General features: G+C 49.7%; 1 protein-coding gene and 1 long non-coding RNA gene across 2 annotated transcripts; one reads left to right on the plus strand and one right to left on the minus strand.

The window, feature by feature from the left end:
- The first annotated feature begins 1,786 nt into the window (after positions 1-1,786).
- Positions 1,787-18,767, plus strand: PLVAP (plasmalemma vesicle associated protein). The gene is made up of 6 exons (XM_081497044.1): positions 1,787-2,248; positions 9,745-9,841; positions 9,961-10,673; positions 12,612-12,672; positions 12,806-12,887; positions 18,064-18,767. Exons 1-6 carry the CDS (start codon positions 1,880-1,882, stop codon positions 18,068-18,070), a joined length of 1,329 nt encoding a protein of 442 aa, XP_081353170.1. The 5' UTR covers positions 1,787-1,879; the 3' UTR covers positions 18,071-18,767.
- Positions 17,489-18,319, minus strand: LOC145509097 (uncharacterized). Its single transcript, XR_014055853.1, has 2 exons — positions 18,113-18,319; positions 17,489-17,960 (listed from the first exon to the last, which is right to left on the minus strand). It is a non-coding gene; the product is annotated as an uncharacterized LOC145509097 (long non-coding RNA).
- Positions 18,768-24,342: the final 5,575 nt, after the last annotated feature.

Genomic DNA, 24,342 nt, shown 5'->3' on the forward strand with positions numbered 1-24,342 from the left:
CAGGACCAGGGCAACAGCACCTGGAGTAGTGTCCACCGTTTTGTCTCAGTTCCTCAGCCCAACATCAGAGGCTACACATGATCCAGCCCCACCTTTAAAAAATACCACCATTTATGAAGGCTGACTGTGTGCCAGGCACTGAGACAAGTGTTTCACTACTATGTTGCCTCCACTTTAGACAGGAGAAAACTGAGGCTCGCAAGGGGAGAAGTTACTTGTCCCAGGTCACACAGCAGTAGGTGGCACAGCCAGAATGTAACTCCAGAGGCCTACAGTGAGACCATGTGTTCACTCTGCCCGCATGGCCCCCCATTAATGAAGAGGGACAATCTCCTCCTCCCACCCAGCTCCAGGGGATTCTGGGTGGGCCTGTCCAACCTAGAGAAATAGCTGGTTGGGCATCACTTGCAGCCCCCAGCTCTCCTCCCTCCAAGAAGTGGCTGAGAAGGGGCCGGAATCAGGAATCAATGGGTAGCTGCAAAGGCCAAAGGTCAGACAGGGGTTTCCTGCCCACCGCTGGGACTTCTTCCTTCCCCATCCAACTTCTGCCTCCTTGATGAACATCACCTTGGAGGACCCCTCCCCCTCAACAACTCTCCCACCCCATTACCCTGGCTATAGGGGGATGCTTCCCCATGCCACCACTTTCACCCTGCTATGCCCCCACACAGGCAGTGGACAGCAACTCTGTTATTGTCACCCACCCATGTTCCAGCCCCCTTTCCATCTCCTTGCCTCATTCCCTTTGGTCCCTGTCCCTCCCTCCTATCAGCCTTGACCCCATGGGGCTAGGGTCTGTGTCCCACTCTGTCTTCCCAAGACTGAAGACCTCTCAATGCTCCTCCTGGGGAGGGGTTCTGGTATCACCTACAGAGAAGGTTTACCTAGAGTGCCTGTTTCGGGGAGGAGGAGGTTGGGCAGGAGGGCATACCCAGAATCCTTTGCTCCTTGGTCCCTAAATCCCTTCCCACAGTGAAGTTTGACCCCCACTATCTTGTGCTTCCCATTCGCCATCTCGCAGAGTTCAAAAATGAGGTTTCAAACAGCAAGTGGTAGTAATAATAGCAACTGGCAAATCTTTTCTCCCAGCGCTCCCCCCCCCCCCGGCCCGGGACCTGGCACCATGCACAGCTCATCTCACAGAAGGGGAAACTGAGACTCAGACATGAGAAGCCCATCATGGGAACTCACACTGGCCCCCCAGTGCACTGCTGCTTGTACTTACTAAGTGCCTGCATGAGCCAGGCATTGGGTGGGATGACAGCCTGGGGAGCCCACGCCACCGCCATCCACAGATCGGCCTTCGGTGATCTGTGCCAACTACTGAGTTCTGTGTGGCCCCTGGCAACGCGCTCTACACAATTTAGCGCCTGTAACAGCACTGTCCCTGAGGTGGGCACACATCTGTAGCCAGTCCTCTCCAAGGGGAGTTAAGGCCAACTCTGTGAATGACCAGAGTGAGACCCGACGCCCGCCCCCCAAAACAGTCCTTTCTCCTCCCTGCATCTCCGTGTCTTCCACACAAGGGGGATGTTGAAAAGACGTCATACGCAGCTGAGAACAGCTCTGGGCTCAGTAAGACCAAGGATGCCTGGCCACTCTAGCCAGTGCCCCACCCATAGTTAATCAGAGAGGCCAGACGTGCCTTGGTGCCCTCCCCCCTTCCCTTCACAGCCCAGGGTGGGAGTGTTGTGATAACCCACAGCCCCCATTTCCTCCTGGCCAGGAAGGAGCCAGGCAGAGGAAGTATTAAGAGGAGTAATATAAACACTTCCCCCTCCCCCCCGCCGTGGCGAGGTCTAGAAGGGGCAGCAGCCGCCACCCTGAGCAGGCCAGCCAGCCGAGCAGCGCTAGTACGCGGGGCAGACGCTGGGAGGAGATGGGCTTGGCGATGGAGCACGGGAGCCCCTATTCACGGGCTGGGAGCGGCTCCAGGGGCTGCTGGTACTATCTGCGCTATTTTTTCCTCTTCGTCTCGCTCATCCAATTCCTCATCATCCTTGGCCTCGTCCTCTTCATGGTCTACGGCAATGTGCACGTGAGTACTGAGTCCAACCTGCAGGCCACCGAGCGTCGGGCCGATGGCCTGTATGGCCAGGTGGTGGGGCTGACGGCTTCCCAGGCCAACCTGTCCAAGGAGCTCAACCTCACTGCCCGCGCCAGGGATGCAATCAATCAGATGATGCTAAACGCCCGCCGCGACTTGGACCGAATCAATGCCAGCTTCCGCCAGTGCCAGGCCGATCGGGTAAGACTGCAGGCTGGACACTCACCCTGGGGACCCCAGGCTGGTCACCTCACCTCTCTGAACTTCACTTTCCTCATCCATGAAGACGGGGACATTTTGCATGACAAGCCCATGTAGAGAAGTGATGCGTATTTTGTTCTTATATCTCATGCAATATTTGGAACTTTGTTGTTGTTCAGTCACTAAGTCATGTCTGACTCTGCAACCCCATAGACTGCAGCACACCAGGCTCCTCTGTTCTTCACTATCTCCCAGAGTTTGCTCAAACTCACATCCCTTGTGTCGGTGATGCTATCTAACCATCTCATCTTCTGTGGCCCCCTTCTCCTTTTCCCATCAATCTTTCCCAGCATCGGGGTCTTTTCCATTGAGTTGGCTCTTGGCATCACGTGGCCAAAGTATTGGAGCTTCAGCATCAATCTTTCCAATGAATGCTCAGAGCTGATTTCCTTTAGGATTGACTGGTTTGATCTTCTTGCAGAGTATTTGGGACATACTTAGACTGAAAAAAATGATTTGTGGTCTATCTGGAATTGAAGTTGAACTGGGCATCTGGTCTGTTACCAGACATAGACGCTATATACATACTTAATATGTATACAGCACCCAGAAGGTGCCAGCATACACTAGCTGCAAATAAGAGCTGGCTTAGTAAACCACACAGAGCATTGAGTTCTTCATAATTAGCATGAATGGCCCAGGTCTGCCTGAGGCTGGGTGTCTCCTTTGGAAATGTTCTTTTGTCACTGAATGCCGGGAGGTAGGGAGAAGCTTTAAAACCCTTTTGCAGAGGGGAAATGGCCATCTGATGTGAAGAACTGACTCACTGGAAAAGACCCTGATGCTGGGCAAGATTGAAGGCAGGAGGAGAAGGGGATGACAGAGGATGAGATGGTTGGATGGCATCACCCACTCAGTGGACATGAGTTTGATTAAGCTCGGGGAGTTGGTGATGGACAGGAAGCCTGGCATGCTGCAGTCCATGGTGTTGCAAAGAGTCAGACACAACTGAGCGACTGAACTGAACTGAACTGAAGAGAGGAAGTGGTTTTGGGGAGGCAGGGGAGCAGAAACGGCACTTCCCTTGTGGCTCAGCTGGTAAAGAATCTGCCCGCAATGAGGGAGACTTGGGTTTGATCCCTGGGTTGGGAAGATCTCCTGGTGAAGGGAAAGGCTAGTGAGCAGAAACAGTTACTCTTGGTCTTGTGAAGGCTGTCACCCACTTCACACCCTCAGCTCCTGTCAACCTTACTCAGCAAGATCCCCTGGGGTCTCTCTCACTCGCAATTCCTCTGGGACGGTCCAGCTCCCAGGAGGCACTGAAAATAAGGACGCCTCCTCAGGCTTTGGCTGGAACGGGGTAAGAGATGGGGTGAGCAGGGGAAGGGAAATTTGCTGGCAGATGAGGGGACAGCCTCGCTTACCCCCACAGGAGTTCTCTGGGCTGTTTGGGGCAGGGGACAGCCCCAAATGGGAAGAAAACATCTTTTCTGGGGCTTCAAACTACCCAGTCCCTGCCACTGGGCAGGAAGGATGTGCATGCCCCACCCCCGTGAAACTGCCCAGTCAAGGGCAGTGTCTCCCTCTCTCATACCCCCAGGACAGGGGCAGGTCCCCCTCAGACCCCCAGAATGGGGTGAGTACCCCCTCAGAACCCTTCCTGAGGCAAGTCCCTCCTCAGACCTCAGGGCAGGACCATGTACCCCCTCAAGAGCCCCCCAGGCTAGGGCAGCCGCCTCTGTCTTCTCAGTTCAGGAAACTGGCTCATTTGGATCTTTCAGGACACAGATGGCCTTCCGGTTCAGGAACTGTTAAGAATCGCAGGATCGTTAAGTTTTATAGTTTTGTTTTTTCTTTTTCTGTTTTCCTTTTTTTGTTTTGTTTTGGTCGCACTGCACAGGGATCTTGGGGCTTCCCAGGTAGCTCAGTGGTGAAGAATCTACCTGCAATGCAAGAAATGCAGGTTTGATCCCTGGATGGAGAAGATCCCCTGGAGGAGGAAATGGCAACTCACTCCAGTCTTCTTGCCGGAGAATCCCATGGACAGAGGAGCCTGGAGGCTACAGTCCATGGGGTCACAAAGAGTCGGACACGACTGAACACGAGCCCAGGGGTCTTAGTTCCCTAACCAGGGATTGAATCTGCACCCCTTGCAGTGGGAGTGTGGAGTCTTAGCCACTGGGCCACCAGGGAAGTTCTTTTCTTTGTTGGTTTATTTTTTTATCATAAAGTTATAGACTTGCACATCTTTGAATCCCAAACGCCCCCATCATAGAATATTAGAAATCTAAGAATCTGGGTCTTCACAACTTTGAAATTTGAAAATCATAGCTTTTTTCCCCCTTTAAACTGACAAATTCTTCTGGCCTGGAACCCCTCAGGATTTTCTCCAAGGATCCCCAAAAAGTCAGTGCTAATTCTGGGGAAGAGCCCCCACCCTTGCCACAGCAGCCCCATGTGTCCAATGGTAGCGAGTCGTAGCCACTGGACCACCAAAGAAGTCCCAGAATTTTCTGTATTTAGAATTTGTAATAATATCTTTTAAAAAATGTGTTTTATTGAAGTACAGTTCATTTACATGTTGTGTTAATATCTATTGTACAGCAAAGTGATTCAGTTACACACATATATATATAAATATATTCTTTTTCCTGTTTTTTCCATTGTATTTTATTATAGCATATTAAATATAGCTCCCGGTTCTATACAGTATGTAATAATCTTTTTGATGGTCAAATTATTCTGAAATAGGCCACTAGGAATCCCGCATTCTGGCTCCTGTGTCTTTTGACATAACTCCAGTAGTCTTTAAGAGTTTCCTGGGTTTATGCCCTAACAAATATTCCAGAAAACGCTTCAGATTGTTTATACTTGTTTACTAATCAGTGAGTTCTTTTCCTCTTAGTTCAAGGCAGCCACAGCTGCTAGAAATTGAGGGAGGGACTCCTGACTTGCTTCAGAAAGATGTATCTGAACACTTCCTAACAAAAGAAGGTACTTTTTTGTATTGTCAGATTGTATTTGCTATTGTTTAGTTACTAAGTCGAGCCTGACTCTTTGCAACCCCATGGACTGTAGCCCGCCAGACCCCTCTGTCCATGACGTTTCCCAGGCAAGATACTGGAGTGGGTTGTCATTTCCTTCTCCATCACATTGCATTAGTTCTAAGTACATGTTATTCTCGTCATCTTGGCATCTGGGAACCTGTGCAGAAACAGAACTTTGTATTTGGGGGAGCCGCTTCCTTCAACTAGAAGAAAACCTCTTTCTCACTTCATCGCTGGATCCAACTTACACCCTTAGATCTTCCCTTTCTGTAGTTAAAGCTTCTGAAAACAGAACTTCCAGAGCCCTTTTTTCTTTTTTAAATTAAGTAATTAATTTGGCTGCGCGGGGTCTTAACTGTGGCACATGGCATTTTTGATCTTCATTGTGGCCTGCATGATCTTTAGTTGTGGCGTGTGGGATCTAAGTTGCCTGACCAGGGATCAAACCTCGGCCCCCTGCATTGGGACGGTAGAATCTCAGCCACTGGACCACGAGGGCAGTACCCCCAGAGGTACTTTTGTTCTCCCCAACTCCCAGGTCATTAGCACAGGGTCAGCTTCCAAAAGGAGGAAGGACAAAAAGCGAGAGAAAAGCAAACCTTCTTCACCCCTCTCCTACCTTTGCTTGTTATATTTCTATAGAGGCCTCTGTTTCAAAGTTTGAAAAGCACGCCCTTTGTTTATAAAGAAAAGTTATTTATAAAACTTTATAAAGTCAAAATGTAATGCACAAGCCATACAGTTGACCCATTTGAAGTGTACATAACAAAAAAAAATGTAGACAAAAGGAAAAAAGTGTACATAACAGTGATTTTTAGTATACTCACAGAGTTGGGTAACCATCATTACAGTTTGATTTAGAACATTTTATTACCCCCAAAAGAAACTGTATCAGCAGTCACTTCCCTCCCCTGCCCCCAGCAGCTACAAATCTGCTTTCTGTTTCTATGGATTTACTTATTCCGGATATTTCATTTAAATAGAATCAAACACTATATAACCTTTTGTGTCTGACTCCTCACACTCAGCATGATGTTTTCAAGGTTCATCCACCTTACCATGTATGTCAGTGCTTCATTCCCTTTTTGTGGCACAATAACATTCCACTGGGTGGCTGGATCACATTTTATCCACTCATCTGCTGATGAAACACTTGGGTTGTTTCTACCTTATGGATACTGTGTCTACTGCTGCTGTGAATATTTGTATACAAGTTTCTGTGTGAACATAGACTTCCATTGCTCTCAGATGTATGTACCTAGACATAGAATTGCTGGGTCATAGTGTAATTCTATGGAAAATAGTTGGGGAAACAATGGAAACAGTGACAGACTTAATTTTCTTGGGCTCCAAAATCACTGCAGATGGTGACTGCAGCCATGAAATTAAAAGACGCTTGCTTCTTGGAGGAAAAGCTATGACAAACCTAGACGGCGTATTAAAAGGCAGAGATATTACTTTGCCAACAAAGATCTGTATAGTCAAAGCTATGGTTTTTCCAATAGTCATGTACGGATGTGAGCATTGGACCATAAAGAAGGCTGAGTGCCGAAGAACTGATGATTTTGAACTGTGATGTTGGAGAAGACTCTTGAGAGTCCCTTGGACTGCAAGGAGATCAAACCAGTCAATCCTAAAGGAAATCAATCCTGATTATTCATTAGATGGACTGACGCTGAAGCTGAAGCCTCAATACTTTGGCCACCTGATGCAAAGACCCAATTCATTGGAAAAGACCCTTATGCTGGGAAAGGTTGAAGGCAGGAAGAGAAGGGGACAATAGAGGACGAGATGGTTGGATGGCTTCACTGACTCAATGGACATGAGTTTGAGCAAGCTCCTGGAGATGGTGAAGGACAGGGAAGCCTGGTAAGCTGCAGTCCATGGGGTCACAAAAAGTCAGACACAACTGAGTGACTGAACAACAGCAGTGTAACTCTAAAAAGCAGTTTAGCTTTTTGGAAAACTGCCAGACTATTTTCCACTGTGGCTCCACTATTTTTACAGTTCCACCAATACTGACCGAGAATTCCGTTTCTCCACATCCTCACCAACACTTGTCCGTTCTTTTTTGTTTTATTTATGGCCATTCTATATCATTCTGAGGGGTTATCTTATCATGGTTTCTATTTGCATTTCCCGATGTCTAAAGATGGTGAATATTTGTTGATGTGTTGGTTGACATTTTGTGTGTCTTCTACGGAGCAATGTCTATTCAGATGCTTGGTCTGTTATTATTAATTTATAAAGAGTTTGCTTTTATGTATTCTGGCTCTAGTCTCATCATCAGACACATGATTTGCAAGTATTTTTCCCATCTATGAGTTTTTTTCCCCTTTCTTGATGTTGTCCCCTGAGGTACGAAAGTTTTTAATCTTGGTGAAGTCCCATTTAGCTGTTTTCTCTTTGGTTGCTTGTGTTTTTAGTATCATACCTAAGAAAACATTGCTTGGACTTCCCTGGTGGTCCAGTGGCTTAGACTCCAAGCTCCCAATGCAGGGGGCCTGGGTTCAATCCCTAGTAGGGGAACTAGATCTCACATGCTGCTACTAAAAAAACCCACATGATCCCACATGATGCAACTAAGACCCGGCACAGCCAAATGAGTAAATATTTTTTAAAAAGAAAAGGAAAGAAAGCACTGCCAAATTCAAACTTGTGCAGAGTTAACACCTAAGTTTTCTTCTGTGGAATTTTTTAGTTTATGCCCGTATAGGTCTTTGATACGTTTTGAGCCAATTTTTGTAAATGGTGTGAGTTAGGGGTCCAAATTTATTCCTTAGTGTGTGACTGTCCAGTTGTGCCAGCACCATTTGTTGAAAAGAATCATCTTCCCCATGAAATAATCTTGTCACCTGTATTAGTTTGCTAGGACTGTCTTAACAAAGTACCACAAATCAGGTGGCTTAAATAACAGAAATTTATTTTCACAAAGCACTGGATCAAGATGTTGGCAGAATTGTTTCCTTCTAGGACTTCCCAAGTAGCTCAAAAGGTAAAGAATCTGCCTGCAATGCGGGAGACCTAGGTTCAATCCCTGGATTGGGAAGATCCCCTGGAGAAGGGCATGGCAACCCGCTCCAGTATTCTTGCCTGGAGAATTCCATGGACAGAGGAGCCTGGCAGGCTACAGGTCATAGGGTCACAAAGAGTTGGACACGACTAAAGTGACTCACACACAGGACCATCAGGGAAGGAGCTGTTCCTTGCCTCTCTCCTTGGCTTGTAGATGGCTGCCTTCTCCCCGTGTCTTCATGGCATGTCTGTGCCTATCTGGGGGTCTGGATTTCCTCTGATAGGAACCGCAGTCATTGTGGATCAAGGCCCACCCTAATGATCTCATCTTAATTTAACCACCTCTTTAAAGATCCTGTCTCCAAAAAAAATGTACATTCTGAGGTTCTGAGGATTACGACTTTGACATGGAAATCTGGGGTAGGGGACACAGTCCAGCCCATACTAGCATCCATGTTGAAAATCTTTTTTTTTTTTAAGATATTTATTTACTCATTTTATGGCTGTGCTGGGTTTTGGTGCTGCACGCAGGCATTCTCTGGTCACAGTGCATGGGCTTCTCACTGCAGTGCTTTTACTTGCTGCAGAGCACAGGCCCTGGGCATGTAGGCTTCAGTAGTTGTGGCACACAGGCTTAGTTGTCCCTTGGCATTTGGGGTCTTCCAGGGATTGAACCCATCTCCCCCGCATTGGCAGCCGAATTCTTTACCACTGAGCCACCAGAGAAGCCCTTAAACATCTATTTTTGATTGGCTGTGAATGTTTTCAAGATTCCTCCAGATTATAAAATGCATCAGTGTGTAAAATATTCCTTTTAATTGCCAAATAGTATTAATGATAAAGCTTTTTTTTTCCTAGTTGACTAGAATGCGTAGGGGAAAGGGTGGGATTTTTTTTAACCTTTTTTTTTTGAATGAGAAGTTCCTTAAATTCTATAATGCTTTACAATTTTCAAAAGTTTCACACGCGTAATTTCATATAATCCCATAATAACCCATTTAAAAAAAATTTCCAACTCCTATATCGGCCCTTCCCTCTTCCTTCTCCCCACTGGTAACCACTAGTTTGCTCTCTGTATCTGTGAGTCTGCTTTTGTTTTGTTATATTCACTAGTTTGTCGTAATTTTTAGATTCTGCCTATTACAGTGTTGGTCTTTGTCACAGATGCCCTTCAAGTCCATCTGTGTTGGTACATATGGCAAAATTTCATTCTTTTTTATGACTGAGTAGTATTCCATTGTCTCTAATTGTAACAACTTTTGAAGATCAGACCAGCATCCCCTGTAAAGAAGCTATTGTCCTTGTGAACTATGCCAACACAGACCACCTAGTTGACAGATCTGGGTCCCCCGTCCCAAGGGTCTGGGCAGCCCTGGGGGCAGGGGTCCCCCAGGTTCTGGCCACTGAGCTCTGTCTTGCATCCCATTCCGGCAGGTGATTTACATGAACAACGAGCGATACATGGCTGCCATCATCTTGAGTGAGAAACAGTGCAAAGAACAACTCAAGGAAGCTAACAAGAGCTGCGATGGTGAGTGGGTTAGGGTTAGAGTCAGGGTTATGGGCCGTGGAGAGAAAGGTAGCAAGATTCCCCGCCCAGTCTCTTGGCAACTCCCAATCTTCCTGAGTCTTATGGTCCTATACTCCTAGCTTTGGCCCTTACGCTGACCCAGAAAGCCAAGACACTGGAAGTGGAGCTGGCAAAGGAGAAGTTGGTATGTACCAAAGACAAGGATGGTCTGACAGTGGGCAAGCGAGTGGTAGAGGAACAGCTGGCCGAGTGCAGCAAAACCCGAGACCAGCAACAGCAGGAACGGCAGCTGGCTGAGGACCGGCTGCGGAAGGTGCAGGCCTTCTGCCTCCCCCTGGACAAAAACAAGTTTGAGACGGATCTGCGAAACCTCTGGAGGGACTCCATCATCCCACGCACCCTCGGTACCCTGAGCTTCAACTTGTACCATCCCCTCGGCTCGGAGCTGCCTTCCATCCAGAGAGCCTGCGACAGCCTGCCCTCCATCATGACCTCCAAGGTGGAAGAGCTGGCCCGGAGTTTGCGGGTTGGCATCGACAGCGTGACCCTCGAGAACGAGAAACTACAGCGCCAGAAACTGGAGGTTGAGCAGAGCCTGCGCGCCAGTCAGGAGGCCAAGGAGAAGGTGGAGAAGGAGGCGCAGGCCCAGGCTGTCAAACTCCAAGCTGAATGTGCCCGACAGACCCAGCTGGCACTGGAGGAGAAGGTGGCGCTGCAGAAGGAACGGGACAAGCTGGTCAAGGAGCTGGAGGAGAAGAAACGGGAGGCTGAGCACCTCAAGTTGCAGTTGGCAGTCAGCAACTCAGCCCTGGACACCTGTATCAAGACAAAGGTGGGTAGGGGGCCCTAGATTCAGGTTGCTTTGGAGGGACGGGTCTGGAGGCCAAGTTGATGGTGATGTTGAACTTGGCTTTGAACTTGGCTTTTTTTTTTGAACTTCTTTTTGAGGTTGGCTTCCCAGTATAGATTGGGTTTGTTAGAACTCGCTTGCGAGTTTCACTGACATTAGGATCGAGGCAGAGCTTAGAATGTGTATCAGTACTGAGAAAGGGGATGGGGTTAAGACTGGAGTCGGACGTGGGGTGTCCATCAGGTCCAGGGTTGAGTGAGGAGTGAATCTAAAACTGTGATTCCTTTGGGACTGGGGTGACTTGAGACATTGAGGGTGGATTTAGACTTGAGGCTGGGATCAAACATAGGTGCCCATGAGTCTAGAATGGCTTTAGGATTATGATCATGTATTGACACAGGATTTTATTGGCATTAGGACTGCGTGGAATTTGGATTGGGAATGATATTAAGAAAGAGATAAGGATTGGGGTTGAGTTTAGGAAGGTGGTGGGCCTCAAGGTGGCTTAGGGTTAGAATTAGGGACTCATTCAGTGTTGGTGTCAGGGTCAGGATGGATTTGAGATGAGTTGAGTCAGAGGGTGCTGGATTAAGGATTGGGAGTGACACTGGGGTTAGCATGAGGGTTAAGGCAGGTCACAGGAAAGACTTGATGTGGATGCTAAACTTGTGTTTAGAGTTGGGTCAAGGTGAATTGTTGGTGACTCCTTTGTCTAGAGTTGGTTTCGGTTAAGGTAAGTGTTCCAAGTAGGATTTCATTAGTCTTAGAATTAGGTTGAGTTTGGAATGTGGATTGTGAGGAAAGGTTAAAAGTTGGATCAGAGGTTGCATGCAGAGTGGTCATTGTATCTAGGTCAAGTGAAGAGCGAATCAAGGATTTCAGTGGTTTTCGGATTGCATTGAGTTAAGGCTAGAGTTGAGGCTTAGGTTGCTATAGGTGGTTGGTGGGGCTAGAGGTGATTAGAAGTTTGGGGCTAAGGGTAGATTCAACACTTCATGGGCATTAAGATTGGCGTTGGGATTGACCATGGGTTAGGAGTTGAGACTAAGTTGAGTTTAGGGTGGTTGGTTGGGGTTGAGTTGGGTTGGCGTTGGGATATATTTGAAGGGAAGGATTAGGTGATCCTGAGTTAGAGCAGGGATATACCAGGGTTCCAGTGAGGGTCAGGGTTGGGTCTAGTGTAGAAGCTGGGTGGATATTGATCTTGGGCTGAGGTTGGTTAGAATTCTAACTCAGGTAGAGGCTGAGGTCTAAGGTTGAGTTGGGGTTGAGTGTGGTATTGAGAAAGTATTTATGGGTGGCCCTAGGGGAATACAGGGCTGGGGCTCAGGGAATGAAGTTGTGGAGTAGATTTTTCATAGCGGCTGGGTCTAGGGGATAGGTTATGGTCAGAGTTAGATGTAAAGTAATAGATCAGATTTGTCATTGCGATTAGATTTGATTCTAAGGGGGGTTCTGTTTTCAGTTTAGGATCCAATTTTAGGTAATTGAGTTCAGAACTGGTTTTGGATTTAAGGTTGGAGGAATTCATTTAGGGTTGTTTGAGGGATGGCCTTGAGGATGGAAATCCAGTTGGTTTGCAGAGCGGATCAGCTTCAGTTTGGAACAGGGCTGGATTGGCTGGATAGACTCAACTGGGGCCATGGATTGGAGTCAGGTTGGCACTGGGGCTGTAGTGGAGACCGAGGCAGGATCCCTGCAGAAAGGGGTCTCTGGGGGCCTGCCAAGGGGAAGCCAGTGCCTGGAGCTGGTGATTATATATCCATCATAGTATGTGTCCTTCTTCCATGGGTATCTGTCGGTTTCTCTGCCCTGGAAGGAACTCAGGTCTCTAAGGGTGTAGAAAGGCAGGAAACTCCCTAGGACTTGTGTTTGGGGGCACTGGCCTCCACCAACCTCCCTTCACTCTTCTTCCCACAGTCGCAGTTGATGATTCCTGGGCCAAGACCCGTGGCCCCCGCCCCCAACCCTCCACCTATCGGTGAGTGACAGAGGGCAGGGCCACGATGGGGTGCGGATTCCACCTTGTATCCCGGGTTGCTAGCCCATGCCTGGCCCCGGAGGCAGGGCTACTAAGGCCCCCAGTTAGGCCTGACCCATCCCTCTTTCGGCAGACCCAGCGAGCCTGGAGGAATTCAAGAGACGGATCCTGGATTCCCAGCGGGCCCCTGCCAGCAACGTCTTGGTCTCAGCCAGGTGAGGCTCTGCGCTGTCTCAGGCTGACGGTGCAGTCTCAGGGTTTGAACAAGGCTGGGTACAGGACTTGGGGGGAAGGTGCTTTTATCACACTGTTTGTTTCCTTAATTGAGCACTTGCTGTATACCAGGCCCTGTGCTGGCACATTTGGCTTCCCTGGTGGCTCAGACAGTAAAGAATCTATCTGCCTGCAATGTGGGAGACTCAGGTTCGATTCCTGGGTTGGGAAGATCCCTTAGAGAAGGGAATGGCAACCCACTCCAGTATTCTTGCCTGGAGAATCCCATGGACAGAGGAGCCTGGTGGGCTACAGTCCATGGGGTTGCAAAGAGTCGGACACGACTGAGTGACTAACACTTCGTGCTGGGCCCAAGGCACAGAGCCGTGACCAAGACACACACAGTTTCATTCATGAAAGTCTCTGAATAATGGGCCAGAGAGACAATGAAGGAGGCAGGGTAAGAAGAGTGACCAGAAACCTGCCGTGATTGGGTGCTGGCTGTAATCTTGGCATAGTCCTAAGCACTCTGCCCATTTAACCTTCAGAATCCTGACCCGTGGGTGAGCTACTGTTACCCCCACATTCTGGAGGAAGCAAATGAGGCATGGAGGGGGTGTGCATCATGCCCCAGGTAACACAGCCAGAGCTGGGACGTGAACCTAGGCGATCAGACTCCAGAGAGGCAAGGGAGAGCCTCGGTGAGGAAGGGGTCTTTGAGCTGGAAGACAGACAGGAGCCGACCTGGGGAACAGCAAAGGGGAAGAGTCCCTGCAGGTGGCAAGAGCTACCGGGGCAAAGGCCCTGTGGGCAGACGAGGGTAGCAGAAGTGAACGTAGCCAAGGAAGGGTAGGAGGGAGAGCAGTGTCTGAGGGTGACCCTGGGCCTCTCACTCCACCCTTCTGAGCCACACTTTCTAACTCTACAAAAATGTTGGGGGGTGAGGGTCTCTGAAATCATCTTCCCAGGTGTTGCAGTGGTAAAGAACCCGCCTGCTGATGCAGGAGACTCAAGAGATACGGGTTCTGTCTCTGGGTTGGGAAGATCCCCTAGAGTAGGAAATGGTAACCCACTCCAGCACTCTTGCCTGGAAAATTCCATGGACAGAGGAGCCTGGCTGGCTATAGTTCGTGGGGTCACAAAAGAGTCGGACATGACTGAGCAACTGAGCACACACGCACACTCTGAAATTAAGGGCACGAAAATACCTTGCCAACTATAAAGTGCTGTCCACAACTGGCTGGAGCAAGAGACCCAGAGCCTCAGTGGGGAGTATCAAGGGTGCCTGGCACATGATCAGCTCATAGCTCCATGCTTTTGGGCCCCTCCCCTCCTTCCAGGGCCCAGTCATCCTTTGGACACCAGCCTGTGTGTCGCGGGGAAGGTGACTCAGGCCATGGCCCCTAGAACAACCTGTGCTCCCAACAAGGTTGCTGCTACACCCCCCTTTCAGGACCACACTACTGACCTAGGAGTCAAGGATTGGCTTTCCATTTGCAGTTTATGACCTGAGGTTCAGGGAAGTGTGTGGGATTTTTTTCAGATCCCTCTGACCCCAAAGCCTGTGCTGTCCAAGATTTTGCCATGTGGCTGTTGTCAAGCTAGATCTATTTCAGCCCCATGGTGCTAAACAAAGCCCATAGGATCCAAAGGACTTCCAAAAGTCTGTCACTAACTCCCCAGAGTTCTCCACACCCAGCTCCACCTTCACTGTGTCTCTCCTTACATACTCCCCTAACGGGGAGCTCACCCCTCTTGCAGAATGGGTCCCCTCACTCTTGAATAGAGTTTGACCCTGCTTTGAACAAACAGCTTTCCTCTCTCCATCTTGGCCTGAAGCCATCATGGCAAGGAAGGAGGTTCTATTATTATCCCCATTTCTCAGAGGAGGGAACTGAGGCCCCAGGGAAGTGATCAGCCCGGGGTCATGCGTCAGCAAGTCAGGGCCGGAGCCAGGCTCACTGTCCAAGCATGTCTGGGTCTCAGCTAGAATGAGGAACCTCTTGACATTGTTGACATTGTTTTCCCCAAGTGACACACCCCACCCCCTTACCCTCCGAGGAAACAATGTGTGCTTAAACCTGGCCCCTCCTGCTTCTCTCTGCAGGATCGCAGGAAGAGCCTCTGGCTCATGGGCTCCGGCTTGATTTGCTTCCCCCTGAGAGAGGGGCCAGGGACCGGCAGGCTGGGGTCTTCAGCTCTGGGTTTGAGTCCCAGTTTGTCCAGTCACTCACTGGACAAGCTGTGAATGAGTGAATTGTAACATCTGAATTTTACAGGCACCCAATAGGGAGGTAGATTCGAGGCTGGCTTCAAATCACCCATCCCATGGTGGGGACTGTTGATCGCTCTTCCACTCTTATTCCTTCTGGGCCTCCAGAAAGTCTGTGCTGTTGTTAAGTCACCCCCATGCATCCCAGATCCTTGCAGCTTACCTGTGCTCACAGAGGGAGGGAACATTCAGGCCTCCGCCATGGCTGGGCTTGAGAACAAGGTCATGCTTTTTTTTTTTTTTTTTTTAAGGTCATGCTTTTTAACTGAACATTGTTATGTGGTTTTCTATTAATGGCAAAAAGTGCTGAAAGTGTTAGTTGCTCAGTTGTGTCTGACTGTTTTTGCAACCCCATGGACTGTAGCCCACCAGGCTCCTCTGTCCATGGAATTCTCCAGGTAAGAGTACTGGAGTGGGTTGCCATTCCCTTCTCCAGGGGATCTTCCTGACCCAGGGCTCGAACCTGGGTCTCCTGAATTGCAAGCAGATTCTTTACTATCTGAGCCACCAGGGAAGCCAAATGTTCCAGCCTTCCTCTACTTCGTAAGACTGAGCTTCCTTTGGAGATCAATTTATATAATTAAAACACAATGGACGTGAAGACAAATATTAATAATTAAATGTTGATTTAGTGCCTCTGTGGTTGAAGATGGAGAAAGTCACAGTGTGGAAGGTTGAAGATGGAACTTCAGCCCTGACTCTGAGCCAGGCAGACAGCAAGTGTCAATTCAAGTTCACTACCATCACCATGACCATTCGTTTTATCGTTCAACCCATATTTCTTGACCAGCTATTGGGTGCCAAGGACACAGGGAAGAATAAGGCATAGATATTCAAATTCCCACCCCCTGTATGACTGCCAGTCTAGTGGGGGAGACGGATAACAAACCAGATGAAAGAGCTATGACAGGGCCCCTTGGTAACGAGTGAGACAGAAAAGGGATGAGGGAGCTTGAAGAGGTTGGAATTTTCCACCCGGAGTCAGGGCGGGCTTCACGGAGGAGTGATACTGAGCAGAGAACTAAAAGTGAGGGAGAGGCCAGGAGGGGATTCCCTTCAGGGTGCCCCAGGCAGTGAGGCAGTCTGTGCAAAGGTCCTGAGGCAGGACCAGCCATGCCTGGTGAGTTTGAGTGAGGAGTTAGGTGTGGCTGGAGTGGAGTGATGGAGGGGGGAGTGGGAGGAGGTGAGGTCAGGGTGATGGCAGGACAGATCAGGCAGGGCCTTGGGGCAGCAGTGAGGACTTTGGGAGCCCTGCGAGGGGCTGTGAACAGCAGAGGAAACAATCCGACTCAGGTGTTCACAGGTTCTTTCTGATTGCTGTTCTACGGGGTGAAGGCAGGAACCTGGGACCAGGGTGAGGGCGACAGCCCTGGTTCAGGTGAGCAGTGGGGCTTAGAAAATGGCCAGGGACGACCCTCCCTTGCAGGCTGGTGGGCAGGAATGGTTAAAGAATGACTGATCTCTGTCAGGGCTGGCTGGAAGCCAGTGGATCCTGGTGACAGACAGAGGCTGGAGCTGGTTGTGGGGCGGGGGAGTGGGGGGGGGCAGGGGGCGGCGGGGGACGCGGAGGGGGTGCGGAATCTACGAACATGAGGCTGTGGGGGCCCCAGGGAAGAGCCGGGGAAGGAAGGGAGGGGGCCAGCGGAAGCAGGACTTGGCTGAGGCCCCCACCTCCCCCATCAGGAAACAGCCTCCGCGTCAACCTCTGACCCCTCACGAGAACATTTACCAGGCCAAGGAGGGGGAAGGGCATTCCATACAGTGGGATGGCTCCTGCAGAGGCAAGGGGGAGGGGCAGAGTTGAAGGGTTGGCTCTGAGAATTTGGGCGATACTTGGACAGGTTTTGATTCCCCAGTGGGGAGGTCTGGGAGTGGGGGGTGGAGTGGGTGGAGGCTTGAGTGCCAGATATAGAAGATTTGGCTTTAAAAAAAGCTGTCTTTGTCCTGAGGGTTCAGAGGAGCCAGGGAAGCCTGTGAAAAGGGGCAGGTTCCTTAGAAAAACCTTCCTAGGAATAAGTGAGGGGCCACCTCTAGGTCAATTCTGTATGGACAAAAGAGGGAAACTAAGGCCCTGTCTGGGGAGTCGGGGGTGGGGGGTGGAGGGGGGACTGGGGCTGCAGGGGCTTTGGACAAACTCCCAGGATCCCAGAGCCTTAGAGAGCAAAAGGGAGAGCCAGACAGACTGCAGCAGAAACCTGGAGGTGGCCTCTCCGAACCTCCGTCTCTTCAGCTGTATAATGGACAGGCACATACCTCAGTCCCACAGAGGTTCAACATGACGAAATCTAAGGGGAGGTTGATACTGGTGTCGACTAAAAAAAATGTACAACGTTAAATGCAAGTTAACTTTTATTTGGGGCCATGTGAGGGCTGCAGCCCAGGAAACATAAGCTCAGATAACTCGGAGCAATGGCCCCAAAGAGACGGGGAGAAGACGGTATATATGTGATTTTGGTAAAAGGGGAGTACATGAGATCAAGCACATATTTTTTTTGTAGAAAGCTTCTGCTAGTCACGAGAAACAGTTGTCACCATGAAGCATTTTAATGCTTTTCTAGATATGAGGAGATACAAGAATTGGGCTCATAAAATTAGCTCCTGAGAATATATAACTATTAAAGACCTGTCCTGCCAGTTTCCTGGAGCACAGAGTGCCTCATTTCTGCTTTCTTCTGTGAGCTCCTTCAGGGGGTGTTGGAGGTCAGCAGCTGCAGTAGCACATGCTTTAATCCTTGTAGAGGTAGATGGCAGTGCCCATGGCAAGTGCCAATTTGTGGTTGACACCAGAAAGACCCCTAGGGTTCTTGGGAGCAAGAAGGGGCCCAGGCTAAGAGGCAGGCCCAGGCAAGGTTTGTCCTGCTGTCTGCCTGACCGACTATTGTATTCCCATCTCCTTCCTGCTCCAGTGGCTGAGGAGGCTCCAGGCCCCGCTGACCGAAGGGTGGCCCGACTCACCTGTCTGGAGACCAGGTGCAGCGAGACTCCTGCAGCGTGGGACGCAGCCAGGGTGGCGTCAGATGACCTCCCGCACACACACCCAAGTGAGCGCCCTGGGCCAGATGACCTCCCGCACACACACCCAAGTGAGCGCCCTGGGCTGGTGTCCTCTGCTCACTGTCACCCACACCCTCTCTGCACGCCCTAATACTCTCACACAGACTCACACCCACACCACACGATCCCTCACGCCTAGACACCGTGACAACATCACAGATGCACTGACATCACATGGACAGCTTGGTGACGTCACACAGAGACAAGGTGATGACATCACAGAGATACATGGTGACATCACACACGCACTCTCTGCCTAGCCCTTGCCCAAAGTCACGCCCCTTTGTGCACCCAGGCCGAGGCACCCATCGTATCCCACTTGTTTAGAGCATTTTAGTTCTCCGGGTCTGAGGAAGTGAGAACAGGAAGACATTTACCATCGTCCTCCCCTGAGAGTTTCTAGGCCCCCCTGGAGAGGGAATGTCCCTGATCCAGGGGCCCCCTCAGAGGCCGAGAGGGGGCTGCCCCTTCACCCTTTCTTCCCTTACACCCAGTCCTGCCTGTGGCCCGTATAAATGTTAGTAGCTCTAAATAAATGTTATCAAAACCCTTCAAAGTCTCCTGAGTCATGATTTCTGCTTTAAAAAGGCACCAACAGGCTCTGAGTGGCCAAAGAACTAGGAATAAGATGAAAGTCGAAAAACCCCATCACCAGCATCCCCAGAACAGAAGACCCTTCAACCTGGAACAAACATGGGCGGACGCCAGCTTCCCTCAAGACGCAGGCATCTCCATGCACATGTGCGTGCTAAGTCACTTCAGTTGTGTCCGACTCTTTGCGACCCCATGGACTGTAGCCCGCCAAGCTCCTCTGTCCTTGGGATTCTCCGGGCAAGAATACTGGAGTGGGTTGCCAGGCCCTCCTCCAGGGGATCTTCCTGACCCAGGTATCAAACCTGCATCTCCTGCAGCTCTTGCGTTGCAGGCAGATTCTTGACCATTGGGCCAACGGGGAAGCTCGAGGCATCTCTGTATGTGAAGAGAAATGACAAAATCATATAATCCGTGAGGGTTATATGAAATGCCTACAAAGCCCCACATTATGACAGCAATGATATGAATTTGGTGTTTCTTTAAAATAGCAGATTTTTTTCTTTGAAGTAGAAAAGGATAGCTTTATTATTTTGCCAGGCAAAGGCGGATACTGTAGGCCTTTAAAAAAAACGTGTCCACACCCAGGAAGCTTTTTTTTTTTTTTTAAAGCTTATAAACAACATAAGTTTATTTCTCATAGTTCTGAAGGCTACAAGTTCAAGATCAGGGTGCCAGCATAGTTGGGTGAGAGCCCTCTTACCCAGGAAAATTTGATAAGGAGTTATAGAAGAGCCTGGCAGGGTACAGTCAAGGGGGCTGCAAAGAGTCAGATATGACTGAGCATGCATGCATTTATACAGCAATATTTCCCAACGGTGGGGGTTGTTGACAAGATTAGGGTGTGTACAGGATCTCATGGTGGTGGTGGTTTAGTTGTTAAGTGTGTCCAGCTCTTGCAACCCCATGGACTGTATGTAGCCTGCCAGGCTCCTCTGTCCATGGGATTCTCCAGGCAAGAATACTGGAGTGGGTTGCTGTTTCCTTCTCCAGGGGATCTTCCTGACCCAGGAATCAAACCTAGGTCTCTGGCATTGCAGGCAGATTCTTTGGCGATTGAGCTAGGAGGGAAGCCCTGCAGGGTCTCATGTGGTCTCCTAATCTAGCTAAGCTCCTCTGGGCCCTTTAATCTTGCCTCAGGTGGTTTCTTGGCGTCTCCTCCCTTGATTCTGCTGCTGCTGCTGCTAAGTCGCTTCAGTCTGTGCGACCCCATAGATGGCAGCCCATCAGGCTCTGTGTCCCTGGGATTCTCCAGGCAAGAATACTGGAGTGGGTTGCCATTTCCTTCTCCAGTGCATGAAAGGGAAAAGTGAAAGTGAAGTCGCTCAGTTGTGTCCGATTCTTAGCGACCCCATGGACTATAGCCTACCAGGCTTCTCCGTCCATGGGATTTTCCAGGCAAGAGTACTGGAGTGGGGTGCCATTGCCTTCTCCGTCTATTTTTTTTTTAAAGCAGAAATTGAAAAAGCAGTTTCTTTCTTTTTCATTTTTTATTGTAGTATAGTTGACTGGGGCTTCTGGTGGCTCAGCAGTAAAGAATCACCTGCAATGCAGAAGACTGGATTCGATCCCTGGGTAGGGAAGATCCTCTGGAGGAGGAAATGGCAACCCACTCCAGTATTCTTGCCAGCAGAATCCCATGGACAGAGAAGCCCTTGCATCCATGGGGTCGCAAAGAGTCGGACATGACTGAGCCACTGAACACGCAACACACACAGGTGATTTACAATGTTGTGAAAGTTTCAGGTGTACAGCACGGTGATCTCAGTTATACATACACATACCTATATTTAAAAAGCAGTTTCTTGGACTTCCTTGGTGGCCCAGTAGTTAAGAATCTGCCTGCCAAGGCAGGGGACACAGGTTCGATCCCTGGTCCGGGAAGATTCCACATGCTGTGGAGCAACTAAGCCTGCGGCGCCACAGCTACTGAAGCCGAGTGCCCTAGAGCCTGTGCTCCACCACAAGAGAAGGCCCCACAGTGAGAAGCCCACACTCCGCAAGTATAGAGTAGCCCCCGCTTGCCTAAGTCGAGAAAGCCCGTGCATAGCAACAAAGACCCAGTGCAGTCAAAAGTAAATAAACAAATAAATAAATTTTTAAGGCAGTTTCTTAAATAAATACAAATCGGTTTCTGAAAAAGCAAATTATCTACCTGTAGCTTTTGTTTTTGGTGGGTTTGCAAAGATTCCCCCAGGTACAGACAATTACTGCGGAACCATAGCCTGTTTTGCAGGAAATTCTTATTCCAGAACAATTTCACAAAAGTCCCAGGCATTTGTTTTTTGGGGGATTTTTGGTGGGAAGGTAGATGTTAGGAAGGGCATCAGTGTCCAGTTTGGGAGCACTTCAACTCACTGATCACTAAATAAGTAGGAAGCCAGGGAAATTTTGCACATTAGAGGGACCCAGGGAAATCACATTATACCAATCAGATTGGGGTGGGGGGAAGGAAAAGGATATGAAGAAGGAATTCATGGGGCCTGGACTCCATCTTAGGCCTGTTCGTGCTGATCATGTTCGGCCACCTCTCTAATGGACTCTGAACTCTGTGCTTAGTGCCTGTGGAAATGACAATAGAAGGATAAGACCCCCTCCGGACAGGGGAATCTTGAAGATTGTATCCAGGTTATTCATCACCTAAGAGAAAACATACACTGATCCCCCTACCTCCGGACAGGTCATAAATTTTTTTCTGTAACCTCGGGCTTATTGATTATTGACTGAAATATAACCTCGGGCTTATTGATTATTGACTGTTTGAACATATAACACATGAATGATGGGGTTATTGTGATTGTATTTACCTTTCCTTTGTTTATGTAAGTCACAAGGAAATTGGGTGGTGGGTTCAGACACGTACACATGGGGTATAAAAGATTTTCACAAATGCTGGTCGGGGTCCTTGGCTAAGAGGAGACTCTGCCTGGGGCCCGCCGGTGTAATAAACTGCACTTCACTATTTGCATCATCCTTCTGAGTGAGCTTGTTTCCCGGAACGTGTGGCTATAACAGATAAAGAGCCATAATCCCTACTGCTTGTGAAGATGTAGAAAAAAGGACATTTTCCTACAGGACTGAGAAATGCCCATCTCATCCTGGCCCTTTTGGAAGTAAGTTTGATGATATTTAATAAAAGTGAAGACAGGGAATTCCCTGGCAGTCCAGTGGTTAGGCCTCCTTGGTTTCACTGCCAAGAGTCCAGGTTCAATTCCTAACCAGGGAACTAAGATCCCACAAGCTGTGGAATGTGGTGGTGGTGGTGGGGTGAAGACATACAAATCCTTTGATTCTGCAACCCCATTCCTAGCACTGTGTCCCTGAGAAGCAAAAACTCCAGGAAACAAAGCAAATGGTCATCGGTGGGAGAACAGCCTAAAAATTGTCATCTAGAGTCTCAGCCTGTCTGTCCCCCAATCCTCCCTGCCCCCAGCCCAGCCCATCCCCTGGGACCTTGGACAGGGAGGAGATGAGTCATGAGGAGCCAGGGCTGGCAATGCCATGCTTAGGGCAGGCTAGTCAGGAGGGACAAAGGAGCGATATTTCCTGGATACGGAAACCCGGGCGAGAGACAGCCGCTGCAGGAAACACTCGGCTGGGGCCCCGCCAAGCAAGGGCAGGAGGGTCAGCCAGGCCCAGCCGCCCAGACAGGCCAGTCTGGAGGCCCCAAGGAAGCCGGGACGTCCCTGACCCTGAGCCTACTGCCTGAGCAGCCAGGAGTAAGGAGTCCTGGGAAGGACGCTGACAGCAGCCAGTCCTGAGTTTGGGTTCCAAACCCCGACATTCCTGCATTCAAATTTTGGCTCAGTCGATCTCAGCCTCCATTTACTCACCTAGAAATGAATGTAATAATAATAATACAAGGGAGGGGGATTCAGGATGGGGGGGACACACGTGTACCTGTGGCCGATTCATGTTGACGTATGGCAAAAAACATCACAATACTGTAATTATTCTCCAATTGAAATAAATAAATTAAAAAAAAAAATTCATCATCCTAAACTCTCTGGGCCCATGGATGCAGGTCTCTGACTCTTGGTTGGTCTCTCCCATTTGAGCATCCCAGGATATCAATCTTCCAACCAGCCCAGTGGGCTATAGGTCATGGGGTCAAAAAGAGTCAGACACGACTGAGGGACGAAGCACAGCACAGCACAGTCCCAGGTCAGTCCTCCAGCACCTGGGCCTCAGCCTCTGCCTCCTTTGTAGCCCCCGTGCTGGTCCAGAGGGATCCATTCATCCCAGGATCCACCTCGCATCTCTCCCACTCACACACCCTCCATGGCGCCTTAATACCCTGTGAATAAGGCCCAATTCCTCAGCTCGCTTGTGCCCTTCCTCCCCATACCCAGTGCAGCCTTTGCCTCCAGTTGTTCTGGACATTTGACTCTTCGACCGAAGACTCATGAGTTTTAACCTGTGTTGTGCCCTCAGACTAGAATGCTTTGCTTTTGCCTGCCATTTCTTTCCCCAAGGCCCCACCCTAGAGATCACTCCTCCTGGCAGCCCCTCTGGATGCCCCAGGTATAGTTCTTGCTCCTTCTGGGTACTTCCCCTACACCGTCCCTCCTTCTTTCCAGCCCTAATCCTGGAGCTCTGACTTCTCCAGGCTGAGGCCCTATGCCAGCCCCGCCCTGTCCTGAGAGCCAGGTTGGGGGTGAGTCCTAGTCAGGGAGCAATCGGCAGACCCCCTCCCTGATCCTGTGGTCCAGCCACTGGGTGAGGTTCTGACTCTTTGGGGATTTCCTGTGACCTCTATAAATAACCCCCATGCCTGCTTCCCACAAACCGCCTCCCCCTTCTTGGAAAAAAGGGACTGTAGCCAAGGACCTCAGTCCAGTGATGTGCCAGGGACAGGGTAGGTGGGCGGGGCTGAGGCCTCCTTTCCCAAGAGCATCTTCCTCCCCACCCAGACCCCACTCCTCCCTGCTGGGGGCCCTCCAGACCCTCCCCACGCAAAGGACCTCTGGGCACCCACTCTCTCTACACCCACATTAGTGTCTTTCTGCAAAATGGACCTAATAGTAATATCCACGGACTGAACTGGGGTGACCCTTCCCTTCCAGGAGCCCTTCATTCAGGGGGGACCCCAGCTGTCAAACAAGCAAACAAATCAACAGAGAGTGACATATTGCAATGAAGCCATGATGAAATGGAGTCAGAGGGTCCCTATAGTTGCATGATGGGCCCTGGACACATCCCAGCCTCTGCTCCTGTGTCCCTTGAAACCTGAGAGTTTGTATCTTCAACTACTGGAGGTGGAGACTTTTTTCTGATTCTGGAAAAGAGCTTGACCCTATTTGAGACTCCATTTCCACCTCTGGCAAAAGGGGAGTTAACCATTCATATGCCATAAGGTGGGTGTGGAAGCCTGGATCCCTGGGACCTTAAGGGGGCCGGAACTTCACTGGAGTGTCAGGCACTTTTTTTGTTAGGGAAAAGCGCCCTCTGCTGGTTCATCACCTCAACAGCAGATCCCCCGTAAGTGAAAGTTGCTCAGTCCTGTCCAACTTTTTGTGACCACAAACCACCTCCCCCTT

Source organism: Giraffa tippelskirchi, chromosome 6 (genome assembly GCF_054371585.1).
Source record: "Giraffa tippelskirchi isolate mGirTip1 chromosome 6, T2T-mGirTip1v1.2.pri, whole genome shotgun sequence".
Taxonomy (NCBI): Eukaryota; Metazoa; Chordata; class Mammalia; order Artiodactyla; family Giraffidae; genus Giraffa; species Giraffa tippelskirchi.